At 38.2% G+C, this 14,421-nt stretch overlaps 1 protein-coding gene across 2 annotated transcripts in view; it reads left to right on the top strand.

The window, feature by feature from the left end:
* LOC117952675 (MAGUK p55 subfamily member 4-like) overlaps positions 1–13,627 on the top strand; it is a 61,215-nt gene extending 47,588 nt beyond the window's left edge. The window contains exons 19-20 of one of the 2 annotated variants that reach the window (XM_034885160.1): positions 2,219–2,353; positions 12,945–13,627. In XM_034885160.1, the coding sequence (XP_034741051.1) occupies positions 2,219–2,353; positions 12,945–13,130 (321 nt within the window). In that variant the 3' untranslated portion in view covers positions 13,131–13,627. The remainder of the gene's footprint in view (positions 1–2,218; positions 2,354–12,944) is intronic. The other variant, XM_034885161.1, reaches the window with a different exon arrangement.
* The last annotated feature ends 794 nt before the right edge of the window (positions 13,628–14,421 follow it).

The following is a 14,421-nucleotide window of genomic DNA, read 5'->3' as shown; positions in this document are numbered from 1 at the left end:
CCCCCCCGCAGTGTTTTCCGTCCTCGTATCTATACCAGAGACATAGCAGTCACAGTTATTAAGTTGTGAAACAGTCCCAGTTTAGTAAGATTTAGACACCAAAAGTATTGAGTTATTACTTACTAACTTACTAACTTTAGTTTTACAGTTATTTTTGGAATTTATAGGCAATAAACCTAATTTTTAGGAAATTACACCTAATGTTTGAGTTAGAAAAGCAGAAATTAGGAATTATTTAGACTACAATTAAAGGAATGTATGTTGATGGATATTAACCAGAGATGGCAAAAGTACTCACTTTTCGTACATAAGTAGATGTACAGATACTCGGGTTAAATATACTCTGGTAAAAGTAGAAGTACTGATTTAACTTCTTTACTCAAGTAAAAGTAACAAAGTACAGGCTTGGAAATTTACTTAAAGTATAAAAGTAAAAGTAGCCTTACGAATGACAAAGCTACCTGGACCAGACAGATGTTACTAGAGAGCACGCTGAGAAACTTCAGTGGATTTGGAAAAAAGGCTCTTTACATGCCATTGCCTACATTGTAAATGGCTGTCTGCCAATATGCCTAAAACATTTAGCTTATTTATTGTGACAGAGACACAGTCTACAGGTTAAAAAGATTCTGACTGAGCAGCAAGATATGATTTCAGTTTTGATTCTGTGAGGAGTCTGTATATTACCATCCAATTAGATTAAATTTAGTATTGATGATGCAAAAAATAACGGAAACTCCAGTGAAATTATTTGAAACTTGTTGTGAGGACTAAATTAGGACTGTATTTAAAGCTGATTCAAGTTTCCAATTTCTTCCCAGGTGTGTCTGTTAAAACACGGAGGTAGACAACTTCTCTCTTTTGACATTACAATCAAGCAACAGTACAAACTCGGCTTGGGTAGCTCTGTTATGGCTGTGTGTGTGTGTGTGTGTGTGTGTGTGTGGTTCTGCAAAGAAATAAATAACGTTGTAAAGGCTACCTTACTCATAGTGCATAATGCACAGGAATCATACTGTATATGCTAGTAAATAATTACAATAAACCCACTATTATTTACAATATCTTAATGCAGTGTAACTACTGTAGCCTGCAAATAATGCACCTAAAATAAGAATCCTGAGCAAGGGCGTTCAACAATCACGATTACATCGCATCAACAGCCAGGTGTAACCAAGCTAACAGGTGAAGAACACTATCAACAACCTCATTAGCTAACTTTAAGTTTGCCAGATCTATAGACCAATAAAACGAACTGACAACATACTGTAAGTTATACGACTTACAGTTCTCAAGGACGCACACAATCTCAGCTGATTATCCTCCGGACAGCTAGTCTCTTTTTTGTTTCTCTCACTTTTTTCTCTGTGTGGCGTGCGCGCCCGCTTGCGGTGTGAGGTGCGTGTCCGCGCTATTCTTCGACATGCACTCGCAATCACACCTGACAGACAACCTTTTGTACAAAACTAAAGTAACGAGTCAATTTTGTAAAATGTAAGGACTAGAAACTACAAATATTCATGTTAAAATGTAAGTAAAAGTAAAAAGTGGCCAAAAATTAAATGGTGAAGTAAAGTAAAAATAACTGAAAAATCTAGTTGAGTACAGTAACAAAGTATTTGTACTTCGTTACTTCCCATCTCTGATAATTGCATACTGGAATATGTCAAAAGTACTTTTATCAATAACTGGAGATATCACAGACATTATTTACAATACTGCTCCCCCGCAACCCGATACACTGTAAATATTGGCTGTGAAATCTCCAGTTATTTACTGCAGATTTCAAAGTAACACTACTCTATATGATTTTTAAAGTAGAATGCTGTAAAGTTACATTACAACCTTGTCAACATGACAACATCACAGTAGTCTAAGTATTACAGTTGAAATCACAGTAGTCAAAGCACAACTGTAAAAAAAAAAATCACAATATAGCCACTATAGTACTGTAAAAAATAAAGTAATCTATTGCATTTTTACTTTTTTATCTTATGATGTGTTAAATTGTTTTGAATTTTACCAGGAATACATAAATCTCTATAAATGGTAGTACGGTACCTTAACTGTAAAAATAACTCACAGTAACTTGGTGGACAATTGTTACAGTAAGTTACTGTAAATTTGACGTTGAATTTGTTACAGTGTACCAGATAAGCGGATGAAGATGGATACATGGATTACACATTAATCCCAGATGTGTTTCTTTTATTATCAGAGTATCCAGTGGCTGCGGACGAAGAAACTAAAGCCCTACGTGATCTTCATCAAAGCTCCGAGTCCGGACAGACTGAGACAAACCCGGGGAGACGGCCGAATCCTCACCAACTGCACCGTCAACAGAGCCTTCACAGTAGGATCTTTCCTTCAATACAACTCTATGAACAGAGATTTAAAAACCATAGAGTCCAGACACCATATATAATAATTCAAATCTGGTAATAACCCGAGTTGTCTTGCCATCAAAATGGAAAAATCCACACTTTTGGTGCTTTTTAATCAATGTTTTTAACTTTTTCTTATGTTTTTGTCCCTTTTTTCAACACTTTCGATGCTTTTTTTTCAATGTTTTTCACTTCTTTTTTTTACATTTAACACTACGTAACACTAACTTATTACCTTTAGTTTCACAGTTATTTTTGGAATTTACGGTCAATAAACCTCGTTTTTAGGAAATTATACCTAATGTTTGAGTTACTAAGTGTTAAAGGTGTATGTTGATGGATAGTCACAGACTGGAATATGTCAACTTTTACTCATTACTATTTCAAAATCCCCAAATAAGACACCCCAAAATTAATGAAAGTAGAAATATGTACTTGCCAAAAAGAGTTGTATGGAATCAATCATGTTATTTTGGGGAATTAAAAAGAACATTGATATAGGAAAACGGGTCAGTATGAGCTTAGGACAACATAAGGGATAAATCTACTTCTGTCAGCAGTAGTATTTTTACTTTTTTATCTTATGATGTGTTTAATTGTTTTGTATTTTACAATGAATACATAAAATACTGTAAATGAAAGTACGGTACCTGCAACCTGGAGCATCCAATGTTGTTCTGTCCCGTCTCATCTTGTCAGAGGGTCAAAAATACAAAATCGTGAATAATTTTCCAGATGAAGTCACGGGTGAATTCGTGACCATGTTTGTTCCAATCAATTGGAAAACGTTACAAACTGTTAGGAACAATTTTGCCATACATATAGTTTGCTCATTTCTGAATGTTATTATAGTGTTAAATACAACTGTTACGACCTGGCCCGTTATAATGATGGGCGTAACATAAAAAAGGAGGTAGGTGGAAGCAATGGAAAAGCGGGACGAGGTTACAAAAAAAATAAAGGATTTTTAGTTAACACAATAGCAAAATACCAAACACAAAAAGAGCTAATGGGTGCTGCCTATATAAACAAAGAAATTTCAAAACAACTAAAAGAGCACAGCACCCATTAGCTCTCCAAATTATAACACATGTAGAAAACTAAAAAAAACAAAGACTTTAAGCACAACAGGCTCTAACTAGCAACTCTTACTAGTTTTTAACACAACAGCATCTTAATACAACAGCTTCTAACCGGACCGCATGGCAGACTGATTTTTACATTCAGCAACCCAGACTGATGAATCCAAGCGCTTTTTGAACTCTCACTGGGCTGATTGAAGGACGTTGATACAGAAACTGCGCCAATCAACATCAAGGCCTGGAACAGGGAAGCGGGCGGAGCCATCACGCAAGCCAATCCTCTCCGGGCAACAACACAGAGAGATTTACATACACAAACACTAACAGGTTAAACTAACCTAGAAGGCCACGGGTCGTAACAACAACATAGCCTACATTTGATGAAACCTGCATCAGCGACACAGCCATTTCTGCCAACTACAGCAGGATTTCTTGATGAGGGATAACAATGATCTGCACTCAAAAGAACAAGAATACAAAAATAAACATTTTACACTCTTTCCAAGACTTCTTTTAATTTTATATTATATATTTTGTTCACACTTCACTGGGACATTGCTGCAAATACAATGTTTTTATATAGGCTAGAATATACTTTTCAGCATGGCCAGAGGGCATGAGACGGTAGAGGCTCCAAGTTAAGCCATAGAAGGAATTTTTAGTTTGCCTAAAATCTGCATTTATTTTAGAGACAGACATACATTTTTTAAATACTAAAAAAAACAAAAAACTAAGAGAGATAGCCTATTGTTTAAAGTATTTAATTCCAGATGCATGCTTTTATTGTGAAAAGCAGAAGCTCGCACCAGGTGTGATGGCAGAAGCAATTTTTTAGTTTGCCTAAAATCTGCATTTATTTTACGGCCAGACATACATTTTTTAAATATTAAAAAAAACAAAAAACATTTCAAGTATTTTATTCATTAGCATGATAGTTGACTTTGAAAACTAAGAGAGATAGCCTATTGTTTAAAGTATTTAATTCCAGATGCAAGCTTTTATTGTGAAAAGCAGAAGCTTGTACCAGGTGTGATGGCAGAAGGATTTTTTTAGTTTGCTTATAATCTGCATTTATTTTATGGACGGACATATATTTTAAGTGTGTTATTCATCAGTATGATAGTGTAAGATGAGATTTATTTTGTGAATATTTAGTTAACAAGTGACTGAAATAAGTCACAGATTTCCAACAATTGTAGCTTCATTGTGTATTCTGTTCCTCGATTTAACAAGGGAGCTATCTAACATGATGTAGGCCTACGCTGCCTGTAATTCAGTAACGGTTATTGGAGGGATATGATGAGATGCTGAAGCATGTTTTATTATGAGTCTTAAGTTGTTCTTGCTGTTCCCAGAACCAAAATCAGGACAATGGGAGATAGGGCATTTTGTGCTGCTGCCCCACGTCTTTTTGACGTGGGGTTTGATATGTGGTGGTGGATCACTCTTTATGTGAGTCGCATGCAGGTGTCTCATGTCCATGGTCTGGCACAGGAGCATGGTAGGGTCTGAGACGATTGTAGTGGACAATCTGGGACTTATCAGACTGATCCAGGAGGTAGTTAATCCTATATGTCACTCCAGGAGAATTCACATCAGATCCCAGGCACTCTAATATTTCAAAGGGACCTTTCCAGTGAGGAGCGAGTTTCTGTTTTGTTGTAGTGGGATCATTTAACCAGACAAGGTCTCCAGTAGCATAAGGAGTGTGCTTAACACTCTTGTCATACTGTCGTTTCTGATTGTGGGCATAATCTCTGTTCCATGCAGCAGAACTGAAAGCAAACTGAAGTTTCTGCATCAATTGGGCAACATAGTCAGCAGGAGAAGCCGTAGTAGATGAAGAAGGTGTATTGTTAGCTACCAGCATGTTGGCAGGCATTCTGGCTTCATGACCATGTGTGAGGAAGAATGGTGTTAAACCTGTTGTAGAGTGAGGGTTGGTATTGGAAGCCAAAGCAACTTGGTTGAGGCAGTTGTAACCCAGGTTTACTTAGCAAAAAAAATAAATTAGTTAAAAGGAAATCAATCAATAAATATGTTAATATGGTTAAAAATACATTAAGAACATCTGTAATATTTTATTTATTTTATCATTCGCTATGTTATTTCATGAGTTATTTTGTGTTTAAAATGCATTTGGACTTTTATTTTGAAGGGCACGTTGCTGCGTGACCCAGGTGACCAGCAACCACCAATCGGATTGTTCAAAGAGTGTTTCTTTGCTGGAAGAGTGTGTGATTTTTGCAGAGCGGGCTTCAGATAAAACTTTGAGAGAGTCAGAGAGGAAGGTGAAAAATCTTTAGTTGTTAGAAGCCAATTTTGTTGGATTTTTGTGAAGAAGATATTTTACGTACTCGATCTGTCCCTGTGTGGAGACGATTAGTACGTTGGAAATCGGGACTTGGCCATTTAGAGTGGGTTGGAGAAATATTCAACCGACACCGACTTGGAAAACAAGAGGTTGAAGCAAGAGGGCGAGCCAGTGGATACCTTTTGTATTTACTTTTATGTAAATGTAAATGAGTATATTTACTACATGTGAATCCTCTAACTCAAAGGTGAACTTCACTGAAGTGAATTAGATCAGCCTGAGTTAACTCAATAGATCAAAATCTTAATTGAATTGATTAAGAACTAATTTGAACTAAACCCAACTAAAAGGATTGCAACCTGATACTAGAGCCTGCTATTAAAACCTGATACTAAAATCTGATATTGAGTCAAAAGTCAGAGGTTAATTCAAAAGGTTAAAACCTAATTACTTAACAAAAAGGGGTTAAGGTCATTTGAAATTGTGTTAATTGTTGTCCAGTGTCTTGTGTGTAAATTCTTCAATAATAAGCCGGCAGTTTAAACCTATTCCCTGGTCTGTTGTCTTATTACTTTTCCAACATACTGTGATGCATCTTTTGCTCCAGTAGACGAACTTAGTTGAATAATTCTGGTCCATAGAATATAATTAAGTACTGTTTTTTGTTATTACTCTGTAATTACCACACAAAGGTGTTACACAGTCACCAGTATGTTGAAGAAGTGTCTTGGCTAACTGATCAATAAGTGTCCTGTTGAACCTCTCAATCATGCCATAACTCTGAGGATGATATGGGATTGTACGTGTTTTCTGCACGCCCAGCAGTTCACACAGATGTTTCACCAGGTCAAACTCAAACTGACGTCCCTGATCAGTGTGAAGCATCTCCGGGATACCATGTTCACAGATGAAGTGTTCAAACAGACATTTCGCAACTGTTATGGAACGCTGATCTGGAATGGCATAGAGGTTGACATACTTGGAGAAATAATCTTGGACAACAAGCACATACCAGTTTCCTCAACTTGGGATGGGGAGCTCAAGTATGTCAGCTGAAACCTTTTGGAATGGATCAGTAGCAACAATTGTTCTAATTGGAGCTCTCTGATGAGGTGTGGTACTCCGTCTTGTGTCACATGTGGTATATTGCTTGCACCACATTTTGATGTCACGTGACATTAAGGGCTAGTAGCGCTGTTGCTGAGAACGTTTCTGGACTTTATCAGCAAATAAATGACCAGTTACTGGATTTCCATGCAGCATCTGCAGAACATTGTCTTTCAGAGCATGAGGGACAATCATTTGATGGAGCACTGATTTTTTGGATGGATCAAAAACTGTATGGCAGAGTACACCATTATGAAAGATAAGTCTGTGGAACTCGTGCCAAAGTGACTTCTCAGCAAGTGTGCATTTTTTCATACGCCAGTATAGTGGTTTCCGTCCTTCAACTTTCCAGCTAATGACCTCTGACAGTATGGAGTCTTCCTATTGTTCCTTTTTGGAGTCATCTTCAAATTGTCAATTGGTATTTTCCTGAGACCCAGGAGAGGTTCGTGGTCAGTGACAATAAAAAAAGGGCTGTTCGTAAAGGTAGTGGCGGAAATGTTGACCATTTTGTTTCTGCTTTTGTTAAGACATGACTGGCAAAAGCAATCACTTTTTCTTGATTCCCTTGTCTCTGAGCAAGCACAGCACCAATAGCAGAGCCCGAAGCATCTGTATAGAGGGAGAATGGCACAGTGAAGTTAGGGAATGCAACCACTAGAGGGTTTGTGAGTGAGTGTTTCAGATAAGTGAATGCATCCTGACATTGAAAAGTCCATTGAAAAGGTGTATTCTTCTCTGTCAGGGAACTATGATGTGCAAAGCTTCTGATGAACTTGCGGTAATGTGAACAAAGTCCAAGAAATGCTCTTACTTCTGTAATGGACCGTGGAACAGGCCAGTCTTAAACCCTTCTCACAACATGGCCCAGAAACTGTACCTGATCTCGGGCAAATCAGCATTTTGAGGGATTCAGCTTCAGGCCACTTGACTGGAATATGGAGAGAGTTTCTTGGGAGAAGCAGGTGTGGTTGCTGACACACAGGCTTTGATGAGGGTTTCACTCATAGCTGGAATCTTAGTGGGTGCTAGCACAGACACATTACAGCAGGCGGTCACTTCATTTCCTTTGGGCAGGAGAGGAATTTTCATGTCCCAAAGTTACAGCATTTTGTTTTTGATGTCAAGGAGGGCATGGTGTTGCAGCAGGAAGGAGGCTGTCATGGGGCGTTTCCTCAATGCCGGGTGAGAGTTACAAAAATCTGCGCTCACAATGGAGACAGTAGAACCAGAGTCAATTAAAGTGCACACTTCAATGCCCTCAATGATAGCCAAGATTGTAGAAGAGACAGAATCATCAAATTGTGAGTCATTCTTGTCAGGCAAGAATTGGGAAAATCCTTATGTTAGAAACATAGTAGAGTTGTACTTGCCAAAGAGCATTGCGTGGAATCAATCATGTTATTTTGGTAAAAAGCACATTGATATAGGAAAACTTGTCAATGGGATAAAATTGACTAAAACCTCAAAGTGTAGAAAAAGAACAAAAAATGTTAAAATTTACACTAGCGCTGTGAGACAGTAGTTGATGTTTGCCCCTCAACAGCAGCTAACGGAAGTTTCCCTGCCAGTTGGAGAGAGAGTGTGGATAACTTTCGGGAGACTGGAAGCGGACACTGCCCCTAGTGTGTGGACTTGCATCCCTGTTTCTCTGCGGAGCAGGACAAGGGCTGCGGCTGAATCTGTTTGTGTCATCATTGTCATGGCGACCATACCTTGAGTGCTGATAGGACTGAGGTGAGGGAGAGCGATGCCGGTCACGTCTGCCATCGTCATGCCACTGGCGGTCCCTCTGAGCAACAGGGGAAGGAAGAAAACGTTCATAGCGGGGCCCTGTATCGCGACAATGATGCTGTTTAGGTAAGTTGTTGTCTCTGCGGTGGTGTGTGTCATGGTAGGGTTGTGGAGAGACACTACGTGCACTGTATCAAACATTGTTGGAGGAAAACCTTTCAGGTTTGGAGTCCACACGCTGAGCCAGGTAACTATGTTTTTCACGTAACAGGTTTACTTCACTTTGTAAGCTACTGACTGTAAGAGTCAGCAGCTCAACTGCATGCAGAAGCTTGTCATCAATAGGTTTAGAACAAACTATAGCTACCTGCTCCAAAGATTGAATGTGTGTGGACCCTACAGTCGTTTGTTAGAGCACTGCACGTGCTCTCTCACAGCGGCTGGCAATACGTAGGGCTCCCTCAAGATCCTCAGCACCCATCTTGTGTGTGTGAAGTGTATGAATGTGTGTGAATGGTGAATGTTTCCTGTATGATGTAAAAGCGCTTTGAGTAGTTGTTAAGACTAGAAAAGCGCTATATAAATACAGCACATTTACATTTACATTTACATCTTAGGTACTTTTGACTGAAGATGTGGGTCCAAGCCAGCAACAAAGCGGCGAAATTTCTCACCCACTACTGCTTTGCTGTCACAGTTGGGAAAGACTTCTAGAACAAGACAAGTGATGTCCGCGATGTACACATCCAAACTTTCACCTTGTTAACGAGGTCAAGCATTCACATGTGTCTGGAAGAATGGTAGGGAGTATATTGGTCCAAAAACGTCCCTGAGTTTCTCCTTCACCAAATCATAGTCCCTCTGGATCGAAGAAGGAAGGCTGTCCCAATACAGAAATGTAGCATCTTGCCGTCATTGCGATGAAGGAGACTGTAGCCCAGCATAACTTTCGTCAGCCGACATGGCGACAAAATGTCCAATCCAAAAAATCCCTAAATATCTCCGAACTATTTTTCAGTTAATCCGCTGCTCCCAAAGAGTGTAAAATCTCAGTAGCGTACTTTTACTGAACACACATCATAATAACACTCCCCCGTTCCCCCCTGTACTAACCAATCAGAAGCGAGAACGTCAACAAAGGTAAACGTGAGGAAATCAGAGAGGCAGATTCAACAGAATGTCCTGACTTAAATATTTAAACATGTAAATATGTAACTAATAATTGTGTAACATAAATATGGAAATGATTAACTGACTAAACATTGTAAATACGTTTCTAGTAAATAAACTCAAATATAAATTACATTAAATTCTGAGCCTTACAACTTTCCAAAAAATAAATTAATTCCACTTCTAAACCTTACACTCTTATTCTATCCACGCCCCGAAAGTACTAGTATGTCATCACAACGAGTTAATAGTTAACCCAAACATTCACTTGCGTTACAGTGGTGGTAGCGGGTTTGTGGTTACCATTCTTTTTTAAATTTTTATGTTGACGGGGATTATCAAGCGAACAACGGCACGTTGTTTTTTCTCCTCGCCTTGGGCTGCTCTTGCTACAAGCTAACAAGGTTAAGCTAGCGACTCGGCCGGTGTGCTGGTGGAATACAACGACAAAAAGTAACGGACTCTAATGGACATTTAATGATCGAGATAACAACAACGGAAAACACTTACAAAGACTGGCAAAGTGGACACATTATTTTTCCGCTCTCCGATGATTTTCACGTCGAAATTCTGCTTGTGGACTTGTCTGCTTGGGAGGGCGTCTGGAAAAGTTGTTCACATCCTACTCTGGATACTACAACATCAACACGGACTTGCATGACGTTAGCTCACAAAGCTAAGACAGTTAAGTTGTGAAACCACCTCTTTATCTTAAACTCTGTATGTAAAGCTACTTTTCAAGAATCGTGCATTTCCTATGACCAATGATAACTTTTGGAACGAACTGCCCTTCCCTCTGGCTCAAACGTTACTAGGGCTATCCCCCGGTATTGTAAAGAAGATTTTCCTCATGTTTTTATGGAATATGGAAAAGAAGACTTTTCAAAATGGTTCATTCTGGCAGAAGTGTACAAATGGTTACAGCAACACAAACGCCCTTGCCTTAGATAGGTAAAAGGTAAAATCGAAAGAAAACTCTGGTGGCAATTCCATAAACTCGTAATGTGTCATGACATGCTCTGTCGTAAAGCTCACATCACTGACTCCCACCACAATTATTACAGAGACATTGAACACTCTTCATGGCACATCCTGCTCTGGTCAGTATAGGTCACACATTCAAAAAGCTGTGCTACCATGTGCTATTGGCCGACCAATAGCGGATATAGAGGATTTTTGTGATAGGTGTCATACATGTGAAGCAGACAGAATGCCTGTCCCACGACAGAGCTCCCCTGCAATCCATACAAGCAGCAAGACCTTTCCAGTTTGTGTGTACAGATATTACTGAGCTTCCACTCACTTCCCAGTGACATAAGTATGTGCTTGTAGTGCAAGATCATTTGTATGTATTATCAAGTATGTCAATGCTTTTCCTATGTCAAATCAGAAAGCAACTACAGTAGCACAATTACTTTGTGAAAGATACATTCCTGAACATGGTGTCCCAGAGGAACTGTTTTAACTCTACTTCTCATTCTAGTACTGATACTCACCTTATTTGCTGGCTACTGCTAGAGCCTTGTTTTCCTGCTAGTGTAACACTCTCTACACCAGTGCTTCCCCAGACTAGATAGTTTATTCTGTTCCTTGATTTAACAAGGGAGCTATCTAACATGTTGTGCCTGTAATTCAGTAACGGATGTTGGAGGGATATGATGAGATGCTGAAGCATGTTTTATTATGAGTCTTGAGTTGTTCTACGCTGGGGAAAGTGTCATTAAAGAAATAGACCAAATTACACAGTCAAAGCTGTCTCCATGTTCTTACTCTATCCATGCTCCAAAAACACTAGCAGGTCATCACAACAAGTTAATAGTTAACGAAAACATTCACTAGCGTTACAATAGTGTGTATTTATCTTGAAGACATATTTTTAAGTATTGTATTAATTTGTATGATTGCCGTTACTGTTTGGTTTAAAAAATATATATATATATATATTGCAAGTATTTTATTTATTAGACATTTGTAGAACATGTCACAAAAAGATAGATTTTATATCCATCATTTACACTTTCAAAATAACAAAAAACAAAAAAATGGTGTCTGCAAAAGTTCGGGCACCCTGCAGAGTTACTACCTTGTACTGCCCCCTTTGGCAAGTATCACAGCTTGGAAACGCTTCTTGTAGCCAGCCAAGAGTCTTTCAATTTTTGTTTGAGGTATCTTCGCCCATTCTTTCTTCCGAAAGTCTTCTAGTTCTTTGAGATTTCTAGGCTGTCTGTCACACACTGCTCTTTTAAGGTCCATCCATAGATTTTCAATTATGTTGAGGTCAGGAGATTGTGAAGGGCATGGCAAAACCTTCAGTTTACGCCTCTTGATGTAATCCACCGTGGATTTGAGGTGTGTTAAGGATCATTATCCATTTGTAGAAGCTATCCTCTCTTTAACTTCAGCTTTTTCACAGATGGCATCAAGTTAGTGTCCAAAATTTTGCTGAAACTTTATTGAATCCATTTTTCCTTCTACTCCTGAAATGTTCCCTGTGCCACTGGCTGCAATACAACCCAAAGCATGATTGATCCACCCCCATGCCTTACAGTTGGACAGAGGTTATTTTCATTAAATTCTTTCCCCTTTATTCTCCAAATGTACCTTTGCTCATTCCGGCCAAAAAGTTCTATTTTAACAAAACAAGCAAACTTCAAATTTTTGTGGTGAGGACGTAGAAGAGGTTTTCTTCGGATGATTCTTCCATGTAGACCATATTTGTACAAGTATCTCTTTAAAGTGGAATGGTGTACCACAACTCGAGTGTCTGCCAGGTCTTTCTGGATGGATTGTGCAGTCAAACATGGGTTTGGACTTACTTTTTTCACAATCCTGCGAGCTGTCTGCATTCTAGCTGCATTATATCTGATCTCTAGCAGGAATGATATAATCTAAAAATTAGTATACAGTCTATGTTGTCAACATGTTCAGATGTTATTTATTCTATGTTTTAAAGCTTTCTCCATATTTCTAGCACTTTTTTCATTGTTTTTTATGCTTTTTGTTGCTTTTGTTGGTTTTTGTGATGTTTTTTTTTATTTCTTTCAAAGTTTTTAGAGAAAGATGTCATAAAGATGTTTTTTCCAACCTCTTTGTGTCATTAGGACTATTGTCTGGCCTACCATTCACCTATGTCCCATGTTCCCCGTCCTGCAGGAGGAAGACTTCATGAAGCTGGAGGAGGCAACCCAGCTGATGGAGGCAAAGTACAAACAACTGTTCGATGCCGTGCTGGTGAACGATGACCTGCAGGACGCCTGCATGCAGCTCTGCTCCATTATCCAGGCAGCGCAGGACGAACCACAGTGGATCCCCGTCGGCTGGAGCCAGACAGATGAGTAACGAGACAAAGGAAAGGAGAGAATAAGAAGGAGAGGAAAGGATGAGGATATCAAGACTACGAGTGTGAATAACAAGAGATAAAAGACCTAGATGCGTTGGATGAAACGGGACAATAAAAATAACTAACTGACTGATCACACTTTCTCACGTTACCTCGTTGCTACTGCTAAATGCTGCACTTTAAAGTTTATTTTAATGAAACTAAACCTCTTTTTGGATACTATGTATGGTCAGTATTTTTAGACGTAATATAATTTAATGTATATACATTTAGGGACAATCAAAATAACTTCAAAATTTCCATTAACTTATGGGTAGAAACCTCCTGCGTCTGGTACTTAACATTTAATATTGCTAAACTAACAGTTTCAAGAAACTTACAAGAATATAGAAACACTTACAACTGAAAATTACAACAGAAATAAACTAGTTTTCAATACACATACTGTTTATATATTGCAAACTAGTTTATTTCTGTATGTATATATATATATATATATATATATATATATATATATATATTTATATGCATACTTTTACTTTTGATTGTTTTAAAGTGCCCATATTCGGCTCATTTTCACGTTCAAAATAGTATTTTGAGGTTGTACCAGAATAGGTTTCCATGGTTTCATTTTCAAAAAACACCCAATTTGTGTTGTACATTGCTGCAGATCCTGTTTTCACCCTCTGTGTTTAGGTCTCTGTTTTAGCTCCAGAGTGAGACATCTCACTAGTTTTATCTAGAGAAACCGTGTCTCTCTCAAAACAACATTGATGGTTTTTCCAAGTGTAGATGCGTGTGGAAGCACCAGAGACCCAAATATATTCTTTTTTTTCTGTCGTAAAAGTCAAAATTGATTTTATAATGGAAAAGAAAGTTTATGACAGTTTAACATAAACGTTATTATTTATTCATCAAAGTGTTCATTTGTATTTTGAATTAGTATCTTAACCTTGTTTTGAATGTAACTATTTAAGAAAAGGAATAAAATACTATTCACAAATATAGAATTATTTGTCACTTTAAAGAAAACAAGAGTCTGGAAGTCAAGATCAGACAATATTTGTGACATATTTCTTTATTTTGAAATGCTTATTTATTATATAATAAAGTTAATCAGATGAATAAAGAACCCAACACTCTCTTGTATCACAGAACATTCTGACAAAATTTGGACATTTTGGATGAGAAGATTGTCCCCACTCATGTCTGGTAGGTGGACGTTCCTCCCTGTTTCCTGGCTTAATGCTAAACTAAGCTAACGTCTGCTCAAACAAGGTTTATATTTAG

The sequence above is a fragment of the Etheostoma cragini genome, chromosome 11, assembly GCF_013103735.1.
Source record: "Etheostoma cragini isolate CJK2018 chromosome 11, CSU_Ecrag_1.0, whole genome shotgun sequence".
NCBI classification, from domain to species: domain Eukaryota; kingdom Metazoa; phylum Chordata; class Actinopteri; order Perciformes; family Percidae; genus Etheostoma; species Etheostoma cragini.
Note: the sequence above shows the minus strand (reverse complement) of the source record. Positions and strands in the feature narration are given on the sequence as shown.